General features: G+C 27.6%; 1 protein-coding gene and 1 non-coding gene across 2 annotated transcripts; both read right to left on the reverse strand.

Annotated features, from left to right (window-relative positions):
• Positions 1 to 4,620: 4,620 nt before the first annotated feature.
• Positions 4,621 to 6,259, reverse strand: LOC102626223 (transcription factor SRM1). The gene is made up of 2 exons (XM_006485395.4): positions 5,762 to 6,259; positions 4,621 to 5,227 (listed from the first exon to the last, which is right to left on the reverse strand). The coding sequence occupies exons 1-2, from the start codon at positions 6,130 to 6,132 to the stop codon at positions 4,888 to 4,890; spliced, it is 711 nt and encodes a 236-aa protein (XP_006485458.1). The 5' UTR covers positions 6,133 to 6,259; the 3' UTR covers positions 4,621 to 4,887.
• Positions 6,260 to 18,990: 12,731 nt separating this feature from the next.
• Positions 18,991 to 19,096, reverse strand: LOC112499072 (small nucleolar RNA R71). Its single transcript, XR_003066599.1, has one exon. It is a non-coding gene; the product is annotated as a small nucleolar RNA R71 (small nucleolar RNA).
• Positions 19,097 to 19,324: the final 228 nt, after the last annotated feature.

Consider the following 19,324-nt stretch of genomic DNA (forward strand, 5'->3'; position numbering starts at 1 on the left):
CAGAGAAATTATTCTACTATCAAAAAAGAAATTCTTTCTATCGTTTTATGCATATCAAAATTCCAAAGTGATTTATTAAATCAAAAATTTTTACTTAGAATTGATTGCAAAGCTGCAAAACATGTTTTAGAAAAGGATGTTCAAAACATTGCATCAAAACAGATTTTTGCACGATGGCAAGCTATTTTAAGTGTTTTTGATTTTGATATCGAGTTTATTAAAGGTGATAAAAATTCTGTTCCTGATTTTCTAACCAGAGAATTTCTTCAAAACAGATAATGCCGCCAAAGAAGAATAAAGGTAAAGCAGTTCTCAAAGACACTGGTTCCCAAGAACCTTCCAAAGAATCCCTTTCTACCCCTTCCAAAGAAAAATTACTTTCTTCAGCCATACCCATCAAATCCTGGATTGAACTGGTTGAAGAACATGGCTCCCAATACAAATATATTTCCTTCTGGCACCACACCAATGTAGGAGAATAGGTCTTGACCCATGGCATTTTGAATTCTGCTTAATCATGCCACCAAACATTTGATGGCATATTAGAACACAAATGATTTATATCTACATTTTATCCCATTGTATTTTTAAATAGAGTGGGCAGATTCATTAGTTGAGTATAATCGATCAATATTTTTCTGAATGCATTCAAGATGTTTGGAAAAATTGATGCCAACTTTTAGTGTGTTCTAATATGCACTTAAGGCACTTTAGTGCAAACCAAAATGATTGGAGTTGTTGCATGTAGAAATAGAAGGGATATGAATCCCAGTGTTGATTGTTAAAGTAATATTGAGTAAAGCAAAATAATATATTATAAATTATCAACTTCTCTGACAGCTTTGGTAACCATTGTTTGCTATGATACAATTTATTTGCATGTTCTTCATTTTTATGTTAATCATAACAAATTTAAAAGTATATGTATTTATTTTTTTGTTTTATTTTAGGACAAATTTTAAAGTATGTGAATACGTTTTGTTGCTTTATTTTTTAAGTTCAAGGATTGTGATGAGTACACTACAGACGATATTTCGCAACTTTGCGATCAGTGGGCTATGTATGTTGCAAATTTAATTGTAGCATATAATAATCAGGTAAATTATATTTTTGCTTGTAAATATCAGAGAATTAATTTTTGTTGCATAGTAGCTAATTGGTTCTATATACTGCACATATAGGTGGGAAAGGCAAAGGGAAAGACGAAGGTCAAGGAGTAGATGTACTGAGGATAATTGCTTGTTTTCCGCAAATTGTCATTATGTTGTTTCCAAACTATACTTGAGATGTTTTTAAACAATATTTCAAATATTTGTATTAGTGTTTTATTTGATACCTATTTAAATTTTAGTGGGAATGTTATTGTTATATACTTATATTTAATTATTCAGTTAGTACTTTAGTTTAATTTTAATAATTTCGTCTAATACCATCATTTGATTGGCAAAACTAAAAGAACAATGAAAATAGTAGAGTAACAACAAAAATGTCAAAATATAAATTTAATTAGAAGCCATTGACACTAAAAAATTGTATCAGGAAGTAAGAGGTTTATTGTGTCATAAAACTAGTGATGCTCTAGTAATACAAATTGATGACACTAAAGTATTAGTATCCGTTCATTCTATCATGTCATCTCCCCTGTGTAAAACAAACTATTGACGTGTAATAATTATTAGTAAACACTATCACTATAGTGTCATAATATTCATGATACTATGGTGAAGTAACTTTTAACAAGCGATTGTCATCAGTAACTAATAATGCCATAGTGTCATAAAACTTGTAATAGTATAGTACTAGTAATCACTGACACCACAAACAAGTGTCATTATTTTTCTGACTGCCAGATTACTAACACTTAGCAAGTGTCAGTGAAAATAATTACTAACACAATTCTAATGTCAGTAAAGACTATTTTTCTAGTAGTGATTATCGCAAATGTATTATTGTAAAAACAAAGAAAAATAAAGATAAAATTGTAATATAATTACCAACAAAATTTTCTTGAGTTATTTTTCAAAATGTAGGAATTAAATAAAGACTTAACCCAAAAAATATAAGTATTATACAAACATTTACCCTACTTAGAGAGTACGTAAGACAAGCATCAACATGCAATGCCTTAAAAATAGTAGAAGGACGTGAATTCCACTATGTAATAAGAAGTAAATTTGAAATAAAAAATTGGCCGGCAATCCATCTCGGAGTTGCCTTTACAACAAATATGAGATTACTGAATTTTCAAAGATTGTACGTACCATCGAGAGGCAATTCAATCTCGAATTACACCTGCTATACCTTTTATTTTCATTTTTTTTCTTCTATTTTTTAATAAATTTTAGTTTGCTCTAATTGTTTTCTAATTAAACAACGGAAAAATATTAAATAAGATTCATTTTAAAACAAAATATAAATTAAGAATAATCTCGAATTTTTTATTCTCCCTCAACTTGAAACAGAAACTGCAGAAAGGTGTATGGGCTAAGAGGACGAAGTCCGAAGCCCCTTCTAGAATCCAAAGTTTGTAAATTTTGAGACGCCTCTCCAAGGTTTGTATAATTAATGAATAATACGTGGACAATTACAATGATAAAATTAGCACAATACTCACAATAATATAAAGATGTTATTTGGGAGAATTTATTACATTGGATGGGGTTGGAAACTAATGGTTAAGATTGGACACTTCAAGATATTTATGAGAAAGAATAAATCTAGTACAAAAAGTATATTCTTGTACTTTTTCACTAAATATGACATATAACTCTAAAAAAAAATTATCTCCTTTTAACCTAAGGATGACATATACCTCTAACTTTTATGCACTCTCCTTACACTAGCCTTCACTATATAAATCTCCTTGCCTTCTTTCCTCTGTCACACACTCGCTCTTTCTCTCCTTGCCTCCATTGAGCTATCTTTATTATTCCTCATATAACCACCTCCATTCACAATTCATATTATTTTAACTTATTATCTAGAGTACCTCAGCTAGACCACCTACCTTGAAAGACACACCTAAATCCAAACTTAGCACAAACTTTACTTAAATATAAATTTATTTGTTTGAATCACGTTTGAGCACCACCTAATTGGTTCAAATCGAATCCTAATAAATATTTGATAAAAACAAATAGTATTATAGTTTTTTGAATTATGTATAATTCTTTTAATGTTAGACAGCCATTAGTAATAGTTTTTTTCTTTTTTCTTTCAAGTAGAATTAGATGTAAACTCTCTTTACTTTTAAATATCTTATATTATGCAGTGCATAACTATAGCTTATGTTATGTAATATACAACTCGAATTTAACAACTTTTATATGTTTATTATTATCTTCCAATCACCCACGTAAATTTTGCTCTCGAGAAAGCTCATATCATGAGAAAGTACAGCTATATCTTGTATCATAGTATATATCTTGTATCATAGTATATAGCTCGAATTTTACTACTTTTATATATTTATGTATTATCTTCCAATCGCCACTTAAATTTTGGTCAGGAGCTCATATGATGAGAAAATATTTTGTTCTTTGCGGTATTAATATCTCAAAAGTGACAAGGTTGCTTGTTTGTAATTGCCTCAACACCAATATAATTTAGATTAAAGTAAAACACGAAGTAATATCCTAATTGCCAACAGATTCTATCATGAATGGGTGAGATAATTTATGAAGTAATTTACTATCTAATAATGAATGAACATTACATTTCACTCAAATAGAAGTCTCCTGGATATTAATTGGAAATCCCTAAACAATATATCCCACGAAATTCTAATGAATAGCACATTCTTGGAACGAAATTTATAATGTCATATGTTAGTGAATAGTGATGTGTTGCAGGTATAAAAGATTTTGTATGCATCAAAAGAAAATAAATCCCAGAAGGAATTAAAGGACAATCAGATAGAATGAAAGTCATTGCGTATTTCAGTTTTATTATAGACTTTTATTACATAAAGATATATAGAATTGAAATATAAAAGAGCAAAATAATTTTATGGCTTTGGATTTGTTTACCAATGCAAATGCAGAATTATTCTTGTTTGCATATATAAATTAGTCTACAAGGAATACATAATGAACATGCTGATTTTTCCCTTTTTTGGGATAAATTGAACATGCCGAATTGTGTCATCCCAAACACAAACTATAAATTTCTATACATAGCAATTGTGAACCTTATAACAGTTGTAAACTAAAATTTGCAGCACCTTATTTTTAGAATGAGGCTAATAATGAAGCAACAATAACGCATGAGGTCACCATTTTGTTGTGTGTTGATCAACCAAATTTTAGTACATGAGATGAGTTGGACAACTCACCCTCTTTAAGTAGATGAGATGAGTTGGACAATCACTCTATTTTTTATTTCTAAGAAAAGAATAAAAAGTATATGGTACTGAATAAATCACAATTGTTCATCAAGCTGGTATATTGCATGCTGAAAAACAGAGTACATTCAGGTTCGGCAGCATCAATTCTAGAGATTAACATAATGTCCATAATCGACCAGGTTTCCAAATTGTTAACCAGCACTCACAATTTACCAGAATAAAATATAATCTCCTAGGTATAAGGTGAACACAAGCAGACATGACTGTACAAAGGGTAAGAAAAAATTTGCTATCTTTCTATCACTATGAAATTCATTAAGTTTTCATACATAATCCCACCAAACTCTTCACCAATTAGTTTCTTTAGCTCTCAACAAATGACTAAATAGGATCTAGACTATAAAAATTTTACTTAATAACGCTCCTCCTAATCACCTATCAGCTAAACAGCTAAAATGAACGTGAATAAACTTTACAAATTGGATAGCTACATGCATACCATCACTTTTTATATACAGAATGTGTGCTTCTACCATTCATCTTTACATATGGAAGCCATAATTTTGATAACCCAACGAGCCTCCCTGACCGGAAAATTGGTTTGGTGGATGAAACTGTTGCAACACAGGTGGCTGTTGAGGACCAGTACCTCCAGGGGAAGAAATCCAGTTCTGGTCAACAGGCAGTCCCACCGAGGGGTTATCAACAGTGGTAATGTCATGGATGCTTGACCTTTTCCTCTCCTTTTTCACACTAGTCTGGCGGAGGAAATACTTCTGGGCATGACTAGCAACCTGAGTTGGCGTTCTTGTCACTACTACATTCCTTGAAATACTCCTCCAATCACCCTTGCCGAATTTTTTCAATCCAATTAGAAATAACCTGTTACAACGGCCGTGAAAAAAATGAGCAAGAAAATCTCCCATTCATGTATTAGCAATATGCAATACCATGTATATGTCAACTATGACCAATCAAAAACCCCACTTGAATTAATGGATTCACAAAGGCAATCTAAAACATATCTAATTTCGCACTTTTCAATCAGGGCATACAATTTGCTTATCTATTAGAAGCAATCTTCAAACTAAATCAAACAAATGGAAGCTTGTCTAATTCATTTTATAATGTAAAACTAATGATGTGCAGATTCTTTACAATATCCAAAATTTCTTTTCATTTTCCTTCATAGCAAACAAACAGGCTGACATGTAAAAATAGTATTTTTATTTAAAAAAATGAATGAATAAATAAAAGTTTCTAATGAGCTATACTTTTTTGCAATAAACCCTCAAAAATTTAAAGTTATCCATATGATTGAATTGCAAAAACAAAGCAAATTTTCATTATCAGACAAACAAAATAGCAAAAAAAAATTAAAAGACAAACCATAAAAAATTTTCAAAAAAATCATACTTGTGTTCTTCTTCTGTCCACGGAGTGCCCTTCTTTCTCTCAGGATCACCGTGTTTCGTCGACTTCGGCGCAAACGAGATCTGACTCGGTGAGTCCCAATCCGAGTCATCAGCATAACTAGGCAACTCAACTCGACCGGAGTCAATTTCGTACACATCATGAACAAGCGCCTCGTAGTGTTCCCTCACCTCAACAGCAGACTTACCTGGAAGCTGACTAGCAATCTTTTGCCATCGATCAGGAGATTCCTCGGGGAACATAACTAAAGCATGTTCGAATAACTTATCCTCAGAGCGATTCCAATGGGTCGAGTGAGTCATGGCGAAAGAGTTGTTGTTACTGTCGTCGTTTTTGATATCTTGCTGATACATAGAGAGTCTCCGATAAGGTGTTTGTTTAAATGATTCAATTAAAAAGGATTTTGTACTTTCTTGGAGATTTCGCACATAAGAAAAGAGTTTGGTTTGGTGGGAGATTTTGATTTTGAGAGTGAGTGCTTTTTGTTTTGGGTATTTATATGAAAGAGTGAAAAAAATTTGGGATTTTGAGTTTTTGGAATTTTGTTTGGTCATGGGCACCAACTCAGATTTCTAATTCAACACGTTTTTTCTTTTATTGGAGCAATTTTTATATTGTTTATTTTTTTTTACTTTTTTATTTAGTTTGTTTATAGCTGTGTTTGTAACTTAAAGACGCCAATTTCGTTAGTTTTCTCCTAACCGTTTTTTACCATTATAGTAAAATAAAAAAAAAATTGTCAATTACCTTTTATGTTTATTTATTTTAAATTAAAAATCCAATTTAAAAATAAATGATAAAGTGTTAAGTCTCAAATTTGTAAGTTTATGTTGATGATCAAGAAATGAAAAAAGAAAACTTGTAAGAGGTTATATGTTGGAAAGGAAAATAAAAGGATTTGCTTAAGTTATATTTATTGTAACTTATAATTAGGAAACAAAATTGTAAAAATGAGTAACAGAGCAATGGGATCAATTGGATCCGTAGGTAAATTTTGATTGATGGTAAGTTATTTTCAATGTTACTTAAAGAAACTTTAATAAAATTATCCATAGAATTATAAATTTTTTATGTACTAATTAGGAAGGCCAAAAATTAATAAAATTGAGAGCATCAAAGATGACGTGACTGTGATGGATAAATTATAAACTTAAGAAGCTATAACACAATATATATATATAAGAAATTAGGGGGCAGTCTATGAAATAACATAAAATTTGGTAAAAGTTTAATTCAATCCCTTGTTCTTTAGGGAAACAATTGAAAGGAAGTCAGTGAGGGTTTTTTTGTAAGAGGGAGAGTGTGAGGGCTCTTATAACCTCTGTAATACTAAGTTTCTTTGTAAATTTCTTTACTAATTAATAAAGTATAGAGTTTAATATTTATTCATGTGAATATAGGTCTAACGAAGTTGAGCCTGATAATATATTTGAATTCATCACTTTTTTTTTTATGTTCTTCAATTGATCGTCAGCACTGTGTGGAGAGATTTCATTAATTTTTTTTTTTAATTTACAACTGAGTTGATATAAAGATCATATATTTAGTCATAAATTCACAAGCCAAACATAACCGATTCAATAAAGAAAGACTGACTTCTTTCTTTGCTCAATCACTTCTTGATTCTTGAAATCCGTCTTTTCTTCAAAAATTTCATCCAGAAAATAAATAAAATTATACTTCAAAAAATCTCATAAAATAAAAATTAATAGATGTACAATTTAGAGATGTTTTGCAACAAGAGAAGATGCTTTAATAATTATATGATTGTTTTAAAATGTATAGGTAAACAAGAGTATTTAAAAATCATAATTGATTGAATTTTTTATTGTTATTCTGCATGAAATGATAAAAATCTCTACTTCCTTTCACTTTCATTTCCTTCGATGGAGTTGATTAATTTCCTTTCAAAACTAAATTCAAACAAAAATTATTAGCACTAACTTCAAAACTAAATTCAAACAAAAATTATTAGCACTAACTTTTAACCTTTGATTACATGTAAAAAATAATAATAATAAAATAGAACATCTGATGCTAATTATTCAATGCTTTTAACCCAAGGTATACAACAAAATTCGTACATGTACAAGCCCTTACAATGAAAGTAGAACTTGTAAACATTCTGATATCAATATGTAATTGGCAAGTCATTTGACCTGATATTTAGAAGAAAAAAAATGACAGCTAATGAAAAAATTATATATAAAAAATAAACACAATCACTATGTCATGAGTTGTCATACGCGGTTATCAAATGAAACGGATGATGAATGAAATATGATTGGCTGTCAATTTTTTTTTTTTTTAAATCACTGCACGCTAGTTCAGAAAGTCAAAAATTTTAAATTTGACCGCAAGCTCAAATCTCATCATTGATTCCGATCCTTTCCCTTGTTCAGTTTTGTTTTTAGTTACAAGATGAATTCTACTTGAACTAGTATTCCTCTTAACACCTTTTTAAGGAAAATGTGAACTCCTTTTTACATTAATTAATTCCTTTTTGTGTTTGTCTAATTTTTTTTGGAATAAAATTAGTTTTCCATATTTCATTTTCACGAAAGTAAACTCTTCGTGTTATGTTCAATACACTTTTAAATTAAATTATAAAATTAAACTGCAGCAAAATTTCGGATTATAAGTATCGGTATATTATTTTACTTATACAAAAGGAAATATCCTTCTTGTGAATTGTTTTTAATTGGATGGTGTGAATAATTAATGAAAAAGGAAGATTTTTTTTTTAATATATAAAAAAAATCATATGAAACAGGTAAAGGAAAAGGAAGAGTGTGAGGTGTGAACTCACTGTGAACTCGTGATGTCGGCAACCGACTGTCGGAGGTTGACGTTTGCACAGCTCGGCGACGCAGCTGTCCTCTAAAAGCCGCCTCCCTTTCATCTACAGACTCTAATTTTTTCCTTTTTCTAGAAAGTGTTTGTTTTGGAAGTATGTCCAACTCACACCCTCTTTCATCCACGTGGCATATCTATACTTTGACACGTGAATCGCACTTCGAGTGTTGGTCATGTCAGTCCAACAATGTTTTTGGATAAGATTAAATTGCCACATCAAGGAGGCCTTTTTCTGCGTATATTTTATTCGGGTTTGATTCAATGCGGTCAAGGACAGTGAAAACTGAAAAAACACCGCTATTTGTTGAGAATGAAATCATATGATTGGCTGGTATTGACAAAAGACTACATGCACAAAACTTAAGAGCTAAGTCACTTGGTAGCTTGCTTTCAAATAAACAAAGTAATAAACTATTAAGCTTGTCAAGTTCATATGGCAGCGAGATAAACCTGGCAATAATAGGGAAAAACAAGCCTTTTCTGATATGAATCTTCTTGAATTTTGAATATCCTTTTTTTTTTTTAATTTTTATTTTTTACCATCAATTACTCACATAATATTTTGTTAAAAAGAATTCAGATCACAGTAGATTTTCAATTCATTAGGTATGAAAGACAAGGATTGGCAAATGCTGACTTGAGTTGTAAGACCAGAAACTCGATGCTGATTAGGTTAGATTGTTCATATGACTATATGTGTATATAAATATGAGGTGCTGTAAAATCTTAGGCGGTGTTTGTTTTTTTTAATCTGAAATCTGAATAGACTTAATTAATCTGAATTTTGAATAAAGCTGAATGTCTAAATTTGAATGATATGTTTGTTTTTTATATAAACCGCTAAAAAAATCAAGTTAGTTTTTTTTAACTTAAAGGATCTGAAACCTATTATTTTTACATTTATGCCCTTACAAATTACAAATATAAAATAAATAATAAACATCTCAAAGACTATAAATAAGATAATATATTATCATAACATAAATTATGTTGAATTGAATGCAATCCTTGAATGTTCAAAATTGGTATATGTTACCAATTTTATTATAGTTTATGATATTTTTATACGAAAAATATTCTAATTTGAAGAAAATAAAAAAAATAAAAAATAATAGTCTATCACTATAATATCACAAGTTATATAGATGGGTAATAATGATAATTATTAAATTTTATTTAGTTAATTAGATGGAGATATTTTGGAGCATATCTTTTAATATTATCATTTAAACTTTTTAGATTAAGTAAAAAGGTAAAAATAAATAAACTTAATAATTTAATGACTTAAAGACTAAATTTTTTCATTAAATTGAAAAAAAAACAAATGGACTTACTACTTAGTTGATTGAAATTAAGTCAATTAAATTATTATGTCAAAAAATGAAACAGCCCTCTAGTCTAGTTTCCTAGGCATGGGCTTGTTCTAATTTTTAAGTTTCTAAAATCAAGTTTAGGCTCGTTAAAGTCGGCTGGATGGGCTGGTGAACTAAGGAAAATTCTATAATATCGTGATTAAAATTACAACATCAATGTCATAATAAACATAAATTTTGTAAATTATATATATGACAAGTAAATGAAAAGCAAAATAAGTAATTAATATAAAGTGGTGAATTGGTGCTTTAAAGTTGTAAACAAGACAAATATTTATAAAAACAACATAAAACTTTAATTAAACAAAAAATAGTTTTTCTTTTAATTTAATTAAACCAAAAAAACCGCTCATCAATTGAAAAAAAATTAATTGTATTAAAACAATTGGAAAGTTTTGTATATAATTTTTTTTCATTTTCTATCACAATATTTGTTTACCACAGAGTTTAATTTAAAAAAAAAATTCTTGATGTAGATTAAGTAGAGATGGTAAAAAAGCCTAATCCTGCCCCAGCCCGTAAAGGGCCGCAAAGATCACGGCGTATGGGCCTAATCATGGGTTGAAAATTTAAAAGTGCACAATAAATAGCCTTTTATATGGGCTCATGGGAAAAGCTCAAGCTTGGCCCAGACTTTATATTTTATAAGTAAATTTTTTTATTTTATATATTGTGGGCTTTATATTTTATATTTTATATTTTATATATTTTATGTATTTGATTATTAGTCTATTATTATTATATAATCAATTAATCATCTTTAATTTAAGTGTTCATTTATTTTTTTCTATTTTAAACTTTATTAAAAATTCATTTTAAAATATTTATTTAAGCCCAGACTCAGTCCAAGCCTAACCTATCTAAGTATGGACTGGTTTTTGGAGGGCTTGAGCCTGCTGTCAATGAATGGATATGGCCATAGGCTTGAAAAAGCCTGGCCCAATGCCTTAAATTGCCATCCCGAAGATTAAGGTAAAACAAAATAAAAAGATATTTTTATATTATTAGACATATATGATATATCAATAAAATTAGATCTAATTTTTAATCTTATATATATTTTATGCAGTTAAAACTTTGCTTTTACTTGTACTTAAATATTATTTAAGGTTATTGTCGAGAAATTCTAAAAGGATGCAAAATTATCTTATTTTATAACAACTTTGAAAAATAATTAAGCAAAATTATTTTCTTTCGTGTGGACCAAGTCAAAACAAAATAAAAGGATAGTTTTATATTACTAGATATATATGATATATTAATAAAATTGGATCCAATTTTTAATCTTGTACATTCTTCATGTATTTTTTAACTTTACTTTTACTTATACTTAAAAATCATTTAGGACTGCTGTTAAGGAATTCTAGAAAGATATAAAATTACCTTATTTTATAACAATTTTGAAAAAATGAAAATAACAATATTTTAAAATTTGATTTTGAAAAAAGTTTTATCCTTTATAAAATTTCACATTTATCATTACATATATTACATAAACCCAAAACTATCATTATTTAGTTTAGAAACAAAATTAGTAAACATAGGGAATCATTATTATAACGATTTTTTTTATACATTTGTAAGTTTTTTCCCTCTTTTGTTTTTAACTCTCATATTAATTTACTTATTTTATCTTCTATTTACAAGTCTTTTATTTTATTTATATAATTTATGCTTTGTTTTATACTTAATACTGATTTATTAGTTTTATATTATATTTGAGAAATCTCTGTTTTGTTTACCAATAATGCACCAATTTACAACTTCTATGTTAGCTTACTTCTTTTACTCTATATTTACAAGTTTTATGTTTCATTTATATAATTTATATTTTATTTTACACTTAATGATTGCTTACAAGTTTCACTTTACATTTTTAAATTTTTGTTTTATTTACCAATAATACACCAATTTACAATTTATATATTAGTTTACTTGTTTGACCCCTCTATTTACAAGTCTTATGTTTCATTTATATAATTTATGTTTTATTTTACATTTGATGTTGATTTACAAGTTTTATGTTATATTTGTAAGTTTTTGTTTTGTGATATACTTTTTTTTTATTACATGAGACTATTGCTCAAAAGTACAACTCATATTACATGAGATTACAACTAATATTTACAAATTAGACTATTACTGGGACTAGTTTACATCAATTCTTATGAAACCCGCCCATATTTTTTATCCTCTCTAATATTTGAGGGACGTCTACTCCACTCATATTTCGAAAGGGAGAAGACTGTCTTCACTCAAATTGAGGAAGGAAATTAAACCCCACAATATTGAGACATGGGTTCTAACCACTAGGCTAAAACCTAGTGACTTGTGATATACTAATTTACCACTCCTTTGTTAATTTATTTGTTTTACCTTCTATTTACAATTTATATTTCATTTACTCAATTTATATATTTCATTTAATTAATTTATGTTTCATTTTATACTTAATGTTGATTTACAAGTTTTATATTATATTTGTAAGGTTCTGTTTTGTTTACCAATAATAGACCAATTTACCACTTCTATATTAATTCACTTGTTTTACCTTGCATTTATAAGTATTATGTTTTATTTACGTAATTTATGTTTTATTTTTTCACTTAATATTGATTTACAAATTTTATGTTAAATTTACATGTCATATATTTTATTTACATAATTTATGTTTAATTATAATATTGATATTGTAATTTTAATCACGACATTATAAAATAACCTATTTACTAAATGGTCACTGTTGAAAGAGAAATGTGCAGGGTTTTAGGACTTTGGTATTTGTTCATTACCCTTGCTTATGGCGATGGCAAATATCCAGCAGGGTATGCATAGTATTCATCTATGTATAAATTCATAATTATCTTGGACATGGATATCATCCACATGGATAAAGAAATCCACAGATATTAAATTTGTATCTTTTAAATTAAATAATAATATAGCAAATAATAGTAACAGCTAATTAAAATTATTAATTTTAAAAGTTAAATTAAATTATTTTGTATAAAAACATAACAAATAAACATAGCGACATTACTATTAAGGGTTTTGCTATGTTACATTTAATGTAACATACACAACCCATAAAAACCTCACAAATTGTGGGACTACTATTAAATGATGACGAATTCAAAATTAATGGATTGAAAAATTCACTATCTATGCAAACTCGTCCACAGAACGTAAATAGTGTGTTGCAGATGCCGTGAGGTGCACTGCTAACTGAATCAATATTGGTAGAATCTGACGAGTTTGATACCGTCAAGTTTCCCGTGCCCTGTTGGATGCCATTGGCGCTAACAATGTTTGATTTTGCTGACAAAACTAATACCATTCGTAGATCATGAAATCACAACTCCAGTGGTATTGAATAATTCATCGCAATATGATCGTTTTTGCCAATGCTGCTAGTGATGTCGTTGCTGCTGAAACAGTGTTGTCGGTCATGTCGCATGACATATTGGATTTTATTCTTATATCCAATTTTTTAAATTAAGCATTAATGTTTTCTTGGTAAGGGGGATTTTAAAAATACAATAGCTTTGAATATTTAAAATTTTAATTAGAATTTTTTATACTTAATTCTGGATGTATAGTTGATACTAGGTAAATAAATAATATCCTTGTCTGTCCAATATCCATTGGAAAATTTTTAAAATATCCATACTCATGATATAAAATATTTTGGATGGATATCTTGGACATCCAAATTGGATTGATAAGATTGCCATTGCTGTTGTTGGATTCGCCATGTTTAATTCTCATTAAAACCCCTAGCCCATGTTTGGATGCTAAGATTAAGTATGGTATTAGATTAATTTTAGGATTAAATTTTTACCCCATGTTTGGCAAGCTTAATTGGATTGGATTAAGGGTACGTTTGGGATTGAGGTGTTGTAACTTAAAAGTTACAGTTGTTGTGGAAAAACAAACTATAATTGTGAAACAAAAGTTAGTAATATATAGTAAAAGTAAATTTTAAATAATAATTTTGATCAAAATTATTAAAATATAATAGAATTTTCATTATACAAGTAAAAAATATATCAATATAGCTTCCAAACTACAACAGTTAGTGTTTACCAAACACTTTAGTACTATAAATTTTAAGTTACAGCTGCCCAATCTAAATCTCAAACGCACCCTAAGAGGGATTAAATTTGAATATAATCCTAAAATCACAGGATTAATAATCCTAATTTACACATGGGTTTAGTTGGGATAAGATTAAAGAAAAAAATTATCCATTTATGAGATTTTTCTTTGTATCATTTTTTATTTACACCTAATATTGATTGATTGATTAATTAATTAATTAATTTTTATTATGATTTACTTAAAATTATGTTTATTTATTATCTATGATCTAATTAAATTGATACCTTTACTTCTACCAACTCTTGAGATTCAATTTTCATTACTTGTATATTTAATAATTAATTGATAAAATTAAACATTTAATTATTTATTACATTATTTGATTGTATTAAATTTAATAATCACTAATATGATATTAAAAATAATCATGAAAATTAGCAATACCATTAATTAATAACTTTATATAATATTTTTAAATATTTGATAACAATTAATTAAATACTTTTTTTATTTTTTTATTATATTATGATTATCTAATCACTTATTTGCAATATCTTTAATTTTCCAAGTAATTGCTTTTTAAATTTATTTTAATTATGATTATAAAATTTCATGGACAATTGAGACTTATATTAAAATACCAACTTAAATGCTATTTTATATTATTTAAATTTAATTAATATAGTCCAATTTGATACTGTACCAAACATAAGACTATATAATATAATCCAACTTAATTCAATCCAATCTAATCCAGTTCAATCCTAATAATTTAGTTCAATCCAATCCTGCGTGCCAAACGTAACCTTAGGTTATTGATGACAAGACATAACAAAAATATTTAAGACTTAAGTTAACTTAAGCCAATGTTGGCACAACTTGTATCTGAATTTTATTTAAGATTAAATTTGGATTATCCCCTTATGGAATGACAATTTTTAAAATATCTTCTAAACTATTATAAACTTTAACCTACATCCATTTTTTGTTCAAAAGATAAAGGAACAATAGGGGTGGGCTAATGACTCTTTTTCTTTCTTTTTTTAATCTTCTTAAGAAAAATAAGAGATAAGTTAAGGTTTACAATAATTTAGAGGTATTTTGATAATTATCATTTTTGTGAGGTAAATTTAAAATTAGATCTTTTATTTATAGGACGTCCCCAAGGAGACTACCTTTTATTTATAATTAACTTAAAAAATATATATAACTAATTTAATTACTTGGTACATCTTTTTCAGATTAACATTTCATTCATCCAAATAAACATTTACATACAGTCTCTAAACTATTGTAGAACAACATTACAAATTTCCTTAAGAGCATCTTCTGTCCAAACCTGGTCATTTGGATTTTTAATGTCCATTTTTGCTAAAATATGAGCAGGCCTTTTGTTATGATGTTAATTATATCAAATCCAAGAAATTTTACCATAATAAAATCATGTGATTTAATAATATGTATACACTAACTTTATTAAATCACATATTTAATTATTTGTTCGCATAAAAAAATTATTTTATATATAACAACATAAATTTGTTTCTAAATCCATAATTGTACCATACCAAAAAAAAAAAAACTTATTTTGCTTCAAACATTGCTTTTCTTACCATTTGGCTTTTAGAAACTTAAAAGTTATTTAAACACAATTTTCAATAACTAAATTATTCTTAATTTAAAATTTATTTTTTTATAATGATAATCTGGCTAAAAAAAAGTCCGGGCCCATTTAAGGAAGTATACAAATTATCTACACCCTTATTTTACGTTTTGTGATAGGATTAAACTCTGCGTGCGAATCACTACTTTTCAGTTTTCTCGTGTAAAATCATGGAGCTAATAGGCAGAATTATTCTTGCTATTTGTGAAAAATAAATAATTATCTAAATGAATAGGGAGGTTTCATTTTGAAATAGAAACTTAAAATAATGTTTAAAGATCGGTTTTAATAAATAGATAAATAAAATTTAATATATTTTATTTGTATGTTGACTCTTTCCCATAGAAGTTTATTGGGAGGCCTTCTAGGATTTTAGAGCTTTTCTTCGCAGTCACACATGGCTTCCATAGTTCCATTTGCAGGAAAGTAGTCGAAGTGGGTTTAGATACGGGCCTCCGCAAGTTATATATTACAGAGGTATTTTTACACCCCTTAATGTCCTTTTAACACCCATTTTATTTGTAAGGGTAATTTTATTGTTACTTAAAATTGCATAAAAAGGGCAAATATAAATTTGATTATAATAAAATCTCTTTACTCTTTACAAATCATGGGGCCCTGACTATTTGTTAATCCTCATATATGATATAATTAATTTTATAGATAAAATAAAAATAATTATAAAACAATGAAGAACTAAATTACCTAATAATAATTACTTTTGATTAGTATTAAAAATTATTTGATTATCAAGCGATAAAATATTATTTTGTACTTATATTATAATTTATATTTGTGTTTATGTAATATATTAGGGATTATTAATTATGATTTAACTATATCTATTTTTTTGTATTTTTGTGTGTTTATTAGGTAAAATATTAATTTCACGTAATCCGAGACTCCAAATAAACAAACGGATGTCAAATTTGAATTTCGGAGGTGTGAAAACCTTATGATGAGTCAAGACCGGCTTAAAATTGAGCTTGTATAAAAAGTTGATTTTTTTTGTTGACCGAGCATTGATTAGATGATAAAATGAGTTTACAATAGATATGAGTGCATGGGATAACTGACAATTTTGACTAAATCTCAACCATTCATGATTCAATGGCCATGATTTCTATTTATTTGGGTCGACCTGATCCACTCATTAACCGGCCAAATCTCAACCGTTCTTTGACCAAATTGGACGCTTCACAAGATGCCACATATATTGTTGACTTTTGAAGTTTTACAAGCCTTTGGATCTTGATTTAATGGTTGCGAGGAGCGCAGGCATAAAGCTTATGATAGACCGCAAAACACTAAATTATGAATTTATTTTTTATAAATAGAGCCTCATTTCTATGTTTTTGGCATCTCTCTACTTCTTAATTTCTCTCAATTTCCCTGTAATCTTGTTTTTCACGTGTTTTTTCATATTTTGTATAATTATTTTTATATATAAATTTAGTTTTATTTTCCATTTTAGTTGTTTTTATTACTTTTAATTAGAGTAATTTAATTGTAATAATTATTTTTATTTCAATTATGCTTAACTAAATAATAATAGTTAGGGTAAGGTGAAACTCTAGGAAATAAATATAATTTAATCAAATTTTATTTTTATTTATATAAATTAAATTATTTTCTATTTAATTTTATACATATTTTATATTTTGACATTTTAATTTATTGTCGACTAATAAGGGAGTTTGATACACTAAATTCTTAATATCTTAATATAAGGTATGGTAAAATGGTATTTTGACTTATTTTAGACAAATTAAATTTTGGCACAATAAATACTTAATCCATAATAAAATTAATGGAAAAATAATAATAATTTATATAATTAATCATTTGGGCAATAAATCTATAAAACAATGTTAAAAATAATTTATTAAATTTTAGTTACTACCAAGAGTGGATCATAATCCTACCTGATTCAATTTCATAGTTTCATTTAAATTAAGTTGTTTATATTAAAGTTTTATTTTCATTTTTTAGATAAAATAAAATAAAAAAGTAAATCTTTTCTTTGTGGATCGACTCCGAACTCACCGAATTATAATAAAACAAGACATTTTTATACTTGAAAGTTAGAAATCACTTTTAAATTGTGTAAAGTTCTTGGCACCGTTGCCGGAGAAATTTTTTTTTATTTTTCTGTTTTCCATTTTTCTCTTTATGTAAATTTTCATTCATGCCCTTTTCCTCTTTTTAAATTTTGTTTTATCCACAATATCTTTCAAATCTTCATTTGCATCCCACATGGCTCTGTTCTAAACTTCTAAAAATTGTTGTGTGACCATACAATTATAAAGAATTTGCAAAAAGATCCTAGGACGAAATTTCTCATAATAATCAAACGGACTTACATTTGGACTTATTTGAACTCAATTTGGACTCAATTTGGACTAAGTAAACTTAATATTGACTCTTATTTTATTATATGGCTGGTTTGATCGCCTAAATTATTATTTAATTTTTCAGTTTTTATTATTTTGCATTTATTTTATGCTTTATTTTATATTGTTATTTTCTATGGTGGGTCTAACCACCTAAATTGTTATTTAATTTTTTTCTTTTTTCATTTATTTTTTTGTACACTCATACTATTTGCGTATTTAATTTCATTTTTTTGTGCAATTTTCATTTAGTTCTTTTGTTACTAATTTGTTTGAATATTACCTTTGTGATATAATCATTGCATGAGATGTTGGTCTTGAACTTCAAGTGGCTGGTTAATTCGTAGATATCAATCTCCACCACTAATCATGGGCGAAATCCAAGATGAAAACTTTGTGGGTGAACCTAATCCTCATATTGATAAGGGAAACAATCATTCTCAACATAATGCACGTGATCAAAATCAACCAAGAACTCTGAGAGACTACATGAATCCAACCAGAATTGGAACACCGTCGTGTAGTATTTACTCCAGAAGCATCTCAATTAAACTTCAAACAAGGTATTATCCAACTTTTACCAACATTTCATGGTTTAGAATCTGGGAATCCATATTTACATCTAAGAGATTTTGAGGAAGTTTGTAATACATATACAGACCAAAATTGTAGTATGAACATAATTAGATTAAAACTTTTTCCTTTTTCATTAAAAGATAAAGATAAAACTTAGGTACAAAACCTTAGATCTGGATCAATAAGAACTTGGAACAACATGTAAGAATAGTTTTTGAAAAAAATTCTTTCTACCTCATAGAACCAATTATTTTAAAAAGCAAATCACTTCTTTCACTCAAAAAAATGGAGAAACATTATACTAATATTGGGATAGGTTTAAAGAATTGCTTAATATATGTCCACACCATTGTTTTGAAACTTGGCAATTGGTCACTTATTTCTACGAGGGCTTAACACCCCAAAGTAGAAAAAAGTTGTTGAAATGACGTGTAATGGTGAATTTAGAAATAAAAATCTTGAAGATGCACTAGATTATCTTGATCAATTAGCTGAAAATGCACACCATTGAGATATGATTAGAACTTTTGAATTGACAAATAAACCACAACCATCTCCATCCAGTGGAGGATTGCACTAATCA

The sequence above is a fragment of the Citrus sinensis genome, chromosome 4 (genome assembly GCF_022201045.2).
Source record: "Citrus sinensis cultivar Valencia sweet orange chromosome 4, DVS_A1.0, whole genome shotgun sequence".
Classification (NCBI taxonomy): Eukaryota; Viridiplantae; Streptophyta; class Magnoliopsida; order Sapindales; family Rutaceae; genus Citrus; species Citrus sinensis.